The sequence below is a fragment of the Nansenia antarctica genome (assembly GCF_963989245.1).
Source record: "Nansenia antarctica genome assembly, chromosome: 16".
NCBI lineage: Eukaryota > Metazoa > Chordata > Actinopteri > Argentiniformes > Microstomatidae > Nansenia > Nansenia antarctica.
Window position 1 is genome coordinate 15971245 of NC_137686.1, and position 10000 is coordinate 15981244.

At 49.3% G+C, this 10000-nt stretch overlaps 1 protein-coding gene across 1 annotated transcript in view; it reads left to right on the top strand.

The window, feature by feature from the left end:
* dlgap1a (discs, large homolog-associated protein 1a) overlaps positions 1-10000 on the top strand; it is a gene marked incomplete at both ends in the record, with an annotated part of 45156 nt that overhangs the window by 29425 nt on the left and 5731 nt on the right. Inside the window, 3 exons of the mRNA XM_080546514.1 lie at positions 6476-6702; positions 7085-7270; positions 8276-8358. Of these exons, the coding sequence (XP_080402640.1) occupies positions 6476-6702; positions 7085-7270; positions 8276-8358 (496 nt within the window). The remainder of the gene's footprint in view (positions 1-6475; positions 6703-7084; positions 7271-8275; positions 8359-10000) is intronic.

Sequence of the window (10000 nt, forward strand, 5' to 3'; positions counted from 1 at the left end):
GACCTGGTTGATGGCGCTGTTAGGAAGATTCATGTTCCTAGGCTGAAGAGAGAGAGACGACGAGTGTGTGTGTGTGTGTGTGTGTGTGTGTGCGTGTGTGTGTGCGCATGCACTTGAAGTAGTGTGTGTGTACGCGTCTGTGTGTGTGTGTGTGCGTGTGTGGGTACGTGTGTGTGCGTGCTTGTGTGTGTGTGTGTGTGTGTGTGTGTGTGTGTGTGTGTGTGTTTGTGTTTGTGGCCAATCCAGATGTTGGCTTCACAGAGAGAGAGCAGGACTGATGACTTCTGCGGTTGTTAATGGGGAGAAGGGTTGGGGCTGACATCCAGAGGGCACCTCTACCCCCTCGCACAGGGCTCAGGGCTGGCACCCAGAGACACACCATCTGGCCCCCGCAAACCAACACAGGCATGAACTGTATGAAGTGGGTCAGGTCACTGTTCAAAGTCCGTGCTCAGGTGTGCACGTTTGCTTTTGGGTGAAAAGCGACTTACAAGGTTTTGGTTTGAGATTCGAAGGTCGAATAGAACTGATTCGATCGACATCTGTTAACGTAAAAACCATGTGATTCGGGAACTTTTTCTACTGACACACTTTGATGCAGACGTATTAGTTGGTTGGGAAATGCAGATTTAAAACGAATAAAATAGTATTTTTCATGGTATTTTTTCGTATTCCAGTCTCCTTCTGTCAGTGAGAGCTGATGTGTTTCACTGACATGTCTCCATAAACAGCAGCATCGCTGGGCTCCTCTGTGTGTGTGTGTGTGTGTGTGTGTGTGTGTGTGTGTGTGTGTGTGTGTGTGTGTGTGTGTGTGTGTGGGTGTGGGTGTGTGTGTGTGTGTGTGTGTGTGTGGGTGTGGGTGTGGGTGTGGGTGTGGGTGTGTGGTTGTGGGTGTGTGTGTGTGTGTGTGTGTGTGTGTGTGTGTGTGTGTGTGTGTGTGTGTGTGTGTGTGTGTGTGTGTGGGTCGGTGTATTTTGATCGTACATGACATCCATGTAATACTGGCGCAAGCTGAGCCCTGAGGAGAGGAGAGAAGAGGAGGGGAGAGGAGAGAAGAGGAGGGGAGAGGAGAGGAGGGGAGGGGAGGGAAGAGGAGAGAAGATATGGGGAGAGGCGAGTAGAGGAGAGGAGGGTTGGGGAGGGGAGAGGAGAGAAGAGGAGAGGAGAGGAGAGGAGAGGAGAGGAGAGGAGGATAGGGGAGGGGAGGGGAGAGGAGAGGAGAGGAGAGGAGAGGAGAGGAGAGGAGAGGAGAGGAGAGGAGGGGAGAGGAGAGAGGAGGGTAGGGTAGGGGAGAGGAGAGGACAGGAAGGGATAGAAGAGGACATGAAAGGAGGGGAGGGGACAGGAGAGGAGGAGAGAGGACAGGAGAGGAGAGGACAGGAGAGGTGGGGACGGGAGGGGAACAGAGAGGAGGGGAGAGGACAGGAGAGGAAGTGAGAGGACAGGAGAGGAGAGGACAGGAGAGGTGGGGAGGGGAGGGGAAAGGAGAGGAGAGGAGAGGAGAGGAGAGGAGGGTAGGGTAGGGTAGAGGAGAGGAGAGGACAGGAAGGGAGGGGACAGGAGAGGAGGGGTGGGGAGGATAAAGGAGAGGAGGAGAGAGGACAGGAGAGGAGAGGACAGGAGAGGTGGGGATGGGAGGGGAACAGAGAGGAGGGGATAGATCGTGTTACTCTTGAGGAGTTGTTCAATCATTGCTGCTACTGTCAGAAAGTGTTTTCTTGGAGAAGGACCAGAGGTCTTCCTTCTGCCTGCCAGCTGGTGCTGAACCACTCTCCCGCGATGCGAGACGGACACTTCCACCTCTGCCCTCAACTAAGCCATGTTAGGCTAAACCATTCCACCCTCCTACCCCAGCCCCGCCCTCCTGCCCCACCCTCCTTCCCCAGCCCCACCCTCCTACCCCAGCCCCACCCTCCTACCCCAGCCCCACCCTCCTACCCCAGCCCCACCCTCCAGCCCCACCCTCCTACCCCAGCCCCACCCTCCTACCCCAGCCCCACCCTCCAGCCCCACCCTCCTACCCCAGCCCCACCCTCCTACCCCAGCCCCACCCTCCTACCCCAGCCCCACACTCCTATCCCAGCCTCCTTCCTGTCGGCTCAAGTTTAACCTGTATGAATGAAGCCCCCACCTCCCGCTCCGCTCCAGCCCAGCCCCACCCTCCTACCCCAGCCCCCTTCCTGTCGAGTGGAGTTTAACCTCTATCCAGCGGCGTATGAATGAAGCCCCCACCTCCCACCCCGGCCTGGCCTCTGGCAGACCTTCCGCTGACTCCCTGTAAAAAAACAGAGACGAGAGACGGTATCTGACCCTGTCCATGAATACTAGAATATTCTGTCAGCCTTGTCCAAGAATACTAGAATATTCTGCTGAACCAGAGAATCATCTGACAGCTCCATCCCGCCGCTGAGAGGAGGAGAAGCACTCAGGCAACTTGATATACAATTTTTCGTTTTTTTTTTTTACTCTACTGTTTTTTTTTTCCAGCATATTTGAAAATTCGGTAATACCTTAAGATGGAGCGACATTAGATTCCCGAATGACGAGCTTTGAACACGTGTAACATGGGATAATCCGGACTAGGCGTGTGAATTCACATGTTCACAGAAGCTTTATGGGGCTGGAAATTATTCCTTTTATATTTTTATAGTTATGCATTGTGGTGTGTGTGTGTGTGTGTGTGTGTGTGTGTGTGTGTGTGTGTGTGTGTGTGCGTGCGTGCCTGCCTGCCTGCGTGCGTGCGTGCGTGCGTGCGTGCGTGCGTGCGTGCGTGCGTGTACATCTATCCCCCACACAGTGTGACAGACAATAAGGCAGTCATTAGTGTCAATAACATAATCAACACAATGTTCATAACCCATAGTTGTTGTTGTTCTTGTTTTTGTTGTTATTGTCCTTGTTTGTGTTTATTTATGTTCTACCCACTAGGGATATGCTAATTAGGCCATGAAACATAACACTGTGCTAAGCTAATGAGCTTATTCTCTGCTCAAGCATGTAATGTATGAATATGTGAATCACACCTTCGATAGAAGTACTTGATCTAACATACAGTACCTGCTGTGCAGAATATGGCACTGTAGCATAGCGTTGGCGCGAGTCCTTAGGTTGACAGGAAGGTTGACCGCAAATGTATATTTGAAATGAGTGGAAATAGATAGGCAGAATGTGGCCAGTGAAGTCAAGGAAAGGTTGAATACGATATGTTTTTCGGACATTACCGGAAATATTACCGACTCTTGACTATTTGAGTCAGTCAAAGGCTGAATGCAATATGCATCCCAAGTCCTCCATCACTGCCTCTTTGTATCTCTCTGTATCAGCAGGAACACACACACAGGTTCTCTGTGACTGAAATGGAGACTGATGGTCCGCCTTAAATGGATGTGTTAGTGATGCAGTCTGTCCTCTTGGCTCAATCACCCTGTCCTCCAAGACCAGACCAGAACTGTGTCTAAAATGTTCCTCCTCAATTATTTTAGCCACGCTCGGTTTAGCTTCTGTGTGTGTGTGTGTGTGTGTGTGTGTGTGTGTGTGTGTGTGTCAGTGGCGTAGCGGACGGGCCCGCAAGCGACGCACCGCGGGGGGGGGCCCAGCCACTAGGGGGCCCCCTAACATTGGTTGCTAGCACCCCCTCTCATTGATCTCACTTGTTTGTACCTTTTGCTAAGTCAAGCATTTAGAATGTAGAGTGACGAGTGTTTCCTCTATATGCATTTATTGAATGAATTTCCTCCGCCACTAATTAATTCAGACAGTCCACTTTGATTCAGGCTGCGCAGAAAGGCAGCGAGTTATTATGACCGGAGAACAGAAAAAAAGCAGATTGAAGCTAGATTCAGGCCGCTTCCAGACCTACATTTCGTTACGATTTAGGGCGTAGTTAGTTACAATATGTTACAATGTTGCAATTAACCTCGTTTGTGTTCGCACTGCAATCGAGACTGAATCGCTCTCAACAGGCGCGCGGCGCGAGGCGACGCGCTTTCAAAACAGTTTTGTGATTGGTCCGAATTTAGCGGGACATTTGGATTTCAGGAAATCCCTCTCCTCTCCCTCTCTCTCTTCGCCCATCGCCGGTGCCTTTAATCCCATATCCTAATCGAAAATGCAACATCATCAGCGACGACTGTGGGTTATTGCATTTACTGCTGTTCTCTGGTTCATGTTCTTATACCAGTGCTCAGTATAGAGTATTTTAAATGAACATTCGTAATGTATGTCTCTGATGTTCATGGTCAACTAAATCAGCCTATTTTGTGAAACAAATAATGTTCCCGCTAATGGGTTAACCGAGCATTCTCGCACCTAACGTGCAAGCACCTAGCTTCGAACTATTCATAGCAATAAGCGTGGGGCAAAAATAATCTATTGCCTCTAAAATCACCACGAGCAGAACGGCGGAGGTACGGGTAAGCAGGGCTCATGTTGGTGTTCTCAAAGGTAAGAGTTGGTTTTCTTTAACTCAACTGATAGCATTACCTTGCTGTTGTTGTTTACCGAATGCTCCATCTGACTGTCACACTGTGATTTTACTTGTGTAAACAGTTAATAAGTAACGTTAGCCGGTTTTGTGCGTGTACTGTCATGTGTGTGTGTGTAATGAGCGTTCCGCATGTCCCGCTGCAGCTGTAGGATATATTGGTATTTGATCACCTTCTATATAAAATCACCTGCTCGGCTTTAATGACTTAACCGCTATTTAAGAAATTATAATTGTTGCCACCCTCTAGTTTTTGGTGAAATTACGTCTTTGTTTTGAGCGCCAGTGCGCGTTTTATGCGCGTGCACGCGGAAAAATGAGTGCTCCGCCACTAATGTGACAAATCCTGGAGGAAACACTGAGTGCATATTGCGAAATTTCGCAACGTCAATAACGCATCGGACTCTAAAAAACACATGTTTTTTTTAACCTCCGTTGCGAAAGGGCCCCCGCCGCCACCTTGCGGGGGGGCCTCGGGATTTTGCGGTACGCCACTGGTGTGTGTGTGTGTGGGGGGGGGGGGGGGGGGGGGGGGAGAGAGAGAGAGAGAGAGAGAGACAACGACAGAGAGAGAAGCTGTGTGTGTGTGTGTGTGTGTGTGTGTGTGTGTGTGTGTGTGTGAGAGAGAGAGAGAGAGAGAGAGAGAGAGAGAGAGAGAGAGACAATGACAGAGAGAGGGTGTGTGTGTGTCTGTGTCTGTGTCTGTGTGTGTGTGTGTGTGTGTGTGTGTGTGTGTGTGTGTGAGAGAGAGAGAGACAATGACAGAAAGAGAGGGTGTGTGTGTGAGAGAGAGAGAGAGAGAGAGAGAGAGAGAGAGAGAGAGACAATGACAGAGAGAGAGAGGGTGTGTATGCGTGTGTTCTTTGATACTGTGTGGTAAGAGAGATGGGTAACAGAGTACTATGTAGTCAGTCCTGTCGGTCTGGCCGTTCTGAAGTACTTCAGGCAGAGCCTGGGTCTGGACCAAAGGAGAGCCATTTCTCTCTTTTCCCAAACAACCACCATTTCTCCAAACGACACCTCATTTTGTAAATGTACCCGGAGTGAAACCATCTCATTTGTATTGGAGGTAATCCAAATATATCACTAGTGAAACACACATTTAAGCACTTATCAGTTCTCACGCAGTGGGACTTGCAGCGGATAGGAGCGCGTCTCAGTGTGAAGTGTTTGAACATTTATTTATCCAGGTTTAGTCTCACTGAGATCAGATCTGTTTTTCAAGAGCAGGCTGTCGCTTCTACATCAGCAGGCTAGCTCTTATAGATTAGCAGGTGTGTGATACAATTGCAGAGTTATATTGTACATTAGCAGGCTAACTATTCTACATTAGCAGTGTATTGTCCATTAGCAGGCTAACTATTCTACATTAGCAGTGTATTGTACATTAGCGATCTAACTATTCTACATTAGCAGGCTAACTATTGGCATTAGCATGCTAGCAGCAGGTACAGGGTGCAGATAGAGAGAGATGTGCTAATTGGTGCTGCACAATTTACCATTTCACAGTTCCTCTCTGCAGGAGGCAATGCATGACCTACTTCCTGATACAGCAGAAGGGATCTCTATTACTGTTAGTGTGGGTGCTGGGTTCTCCACTACACCTACTCATTATACACACTCACACGTTCACACACGTTCATACACACGTTCACACACACATTCATGCACATGCACACACACACACACATACACACACACACACACACACACACACACACACACACACACACACACACACAGAGAGAACCATAATGATGTCCTCCGCAGAGGGTATGTTTGATGTTCTCATACTGTCAGTTCCACAGATAACGTGTGTGTGTGTGTGTGTGTGTGTGTGTGTGTGTGTGTGTGTGTGTGTGTGTGTGTGTGTGTGTGGGTGCATGTGTTTGTGTGTGTGTGTGTGTGTGTGTATGTGCATGCATGGGAGTGTTCCTGTTTATTAATACTGCTTGCTTCCCCTGTCTCTCTCCCCCCTCCCCTCCCATGCAGTCTCCTCCTGCATCACCACCTATAAGAAGACCCCCCCTCCCGTGCCCCCCCGCACCTCCACCACAACCACCACCTCCAAGCCCTTCATCTCCATCACGGCCCAGAGCAGCACAGAGTCCGCCCAGGACGCCTACATGGACGGGCAGGGGGCCGCCAACGGCCAACGGGGGGACATCACCATCCAATCAGGGCTCAGCAACTCCACCGAGAGCATCGACAGCATGAAGGTGACAGGCGGCGTGCCGGGATCAGGACTGATTGTTTGTTTGTTTGTTTGTTTGTTTGTTTTCATGTTGTTGTTGTTGTGATTCATGTAACTAAACTGATGCCTTGGGGTGAACGAAAATCAGGAAGACCTGTTGTTTTTGTCTTTATTCTATCAATATAACAAATATATTTATTCTATTTTAAAGATCAGGCCCTTCTCACAAACCCCCCCCCCCTCCCCATACACACACACACACACACACACACACACACACACACACCCTGCATGTGTACAGAACAGTAAAGGCCTTTGCGCTTCATCACAAGTTTTGTTCATCCCTTTTGTTTGTTTGTTCATCCCTTCCTTCTTTCTCCTCGTGTGTAAATCGACAACAACGCCAGGCCCTGACGGCAGCCATCGAGGCGGCCAACGCACAGGTCCACGGCCCCGCCAGCCAACACGTCAACAACAGCACCATCACCATCACCACGGCAACCACCACCGCCTCCACGTCCCTGGCCCACATGGCGGAGGAGAGCAGGAGGGAGGCGCTCAGGAAGGGCAGGTGTCTGTCCATAGGCATACAGGTGTGTAACACTCTGTACCACGGGGAGGCTGGTGGGGGTAGGAACCGGAGGACAATGAGCCCGTCCTCCGATTTCTGTCTCGACTAGCCGCCACTGTCTCTACACTATCCTTACCTGTGTCTTTAAGACCTGTCAGTGAAAATACAGGTGAGTGTTTTTCCTGTACCCTTGTGGTCCCCGGGGTCAATTCAATGTCAAATCAGGAAGTAAAGTGAAATTCCGATTCCAGTTCTAAATGTCCTCTATGCTTTTCAAAGAAGGAACATTTTGAATTGGAATTGGAATTTCAGCTAACGTTCTGAATGACCTGAATTGAAACTCTGACCGTGACCATATGCATAGGGGCTGTACGTATGTACTAGTGGTCACTCTACCTTGACCTGGACCTGTCCATCTCCATACAGGTGTTTTGTGGTTTCTTTGTTTGTACCTTTGGAACTTTTAAACTGTTAAATAGTAGAAGGGGTGACTGGTGCAAAGGCGGTAGAGCCGGCGTCTAATGATCGCAAGGTCTACGGTTCGATCCGCGGCTCCTCCTCCGGTCCACGTGTCGAGGTGTCCTTGGGAAAGACACTGAACCCCAAATTGCTTCCAATGAGCGGGCCGGCGCCTTGTGTGGTAGCTTGCCGCCATTGGTGTGTGAAAGTGTGTGTGTGTGAATGAATGAATATAAAGCGCTTTGGAATAAGGCTTTATATAAGTGCAGTCCATTTAGACAACAGAAAGTTCCACATTCCTGAAGTAAAATTCACTGTGGGTCTACCCTGCCCTCTAGTGGTGGACAGCTCTTACCTCACCCTGCTGTAAATCAAATGTATAGTCTGTGGGTGGACGTCTCATCATGAGCATCATAAACTGTATACTCTGTCTTCTGTGGTGACTAGCATTACTCCTGTGTCGTGTTATTTGAATGTAATTGAATTCAATGTCAATGAATGTGATTGAATTGAATATTAATGGAATGGAATTGAACTGATAGTTCCTCTGTGTGGGTGTGGCCTGCAGGTGGACGGGCCCGAGGAGATCGTGGACGTAGAGGATGAGTCCAAGTTCCAGTCTATTGGCGTTCAGGTGGAGGATGAGAGGGGGTGAGTCTCACATCAACCCCTAGACCCTCAGCCCTCAGCCTTAGTCTCAACCCCTAGACCCTAAACCCTAGCCCCTAAGCTTTAGTCCCTAAGCCTGTACCCCCTACGCCCTAGTTCCTAAGCCAGTAGCCTCTACACACTGGTCCGTAGCTCCTAAGCCCCTAAACCCTAGATCCTAAACCCTAGATCCTAAACCCTAGTTCCTAAACCCTAGATCCTAAAACCTAGCTCCTAAACCCCTAAACCCTAGCTCCTAAGCCCCTATTCTCTACACCGTAGCCCCATAACCCCTTACCCCTATGTACTTTAATAGATCATACAGGATCGCATAGTTGTCAGCAAAATTGCCTTCTGATAGGCCAAGTGAAAATCGTTGCCATTTAAGGACATGGTAAGTCAGTTCAGTAACTGCCCGTTCCCTCCTGACCTTTAGGTGACCTTTAGTGGGAGGCAGGCATCAAGGATACAAATGAGGCTGTTACTAGGGGAGCCAGGGTTGCTAGGGAAGCAGCTGTGTTAGCCTAACCCGTCGCTAACCACAACAGAGGGGGGATGGCGAGGAAGCTCTCGTCGTCGCGGGCGACGGACCAGCTCCTTGGCACTTTAACAAACCAGTCATGTCTGAAATGTATTATATCACGGCGCAGGGTCCCTCGTTCAGCGGTCTAATGCGAGTGAGTCATCATCGGCCATGCACCTGTGCTAGCAGTCTGGCTCTGCTTACACCCACACACATGTGCACCGACACACACACGGGCGCGCTGGCACACACTCCCATACATACGCCCGCACGCACTCACACTCACGCACATTCACACACGCACGTCACGTACACACACACACACAAACACACACACACACACAGACACATGCATGCAGACAAACACACACACACACACATATACACACACACACACACATGCACGCAGACAAACACACACACACACACACACACAGACACACACACACACAGACATACACACAGACACAGCTCAAGGTTATCCCTTCATCCTCTAAACCAGCAGATACACAAGTTGCAGAATCTATTCTGGCAGAGTTACAGCACTTCATTAACTGGATCTGGAGGTTGAACTCCCTCTGCTAATGAGGTGCCTGAGGTCTGGTCAGGACAGGGTTAACCTTAACCTTAACCTTAACCTTAACCTTACTGAACCTTACTGAACCTTACTGAACCTTAATGAACCTTAATGAAGCCTACTGAATCTTAATGATACATACATCCTGTATACATTATTCTCTCTATACATGTATATATGTAACTTATTCTCCATTGTTATGAATTCACTGCGGAGGGTGGCCCTCCTCCATCCTCCTCTAAGAACCCCCTACTGAAACTAGAGAACATGAATACAGCAACATAGAGAACACACCCAGAGCATATGGCCTTGTTATATTAGAACTCCTACATGATTCTGTGTCTGCGTGTGTCTGCGTGTGTCTAGTGAAGGTCTCTCCTTGTGAAGAAACAGTGGAGGTCCGTGGGCGGTGTCTTTAGAGTAGGGAAACACTAAGCTTACCATCTCTTACCATACCTATTTCTCCCGCTGTGTCTGTGTTTGTGTGTGTGTGCGTGTGTGTGTGTGTGTGTGTATCGCTCTCTTTCATTCTCTTCTTTCGCTCT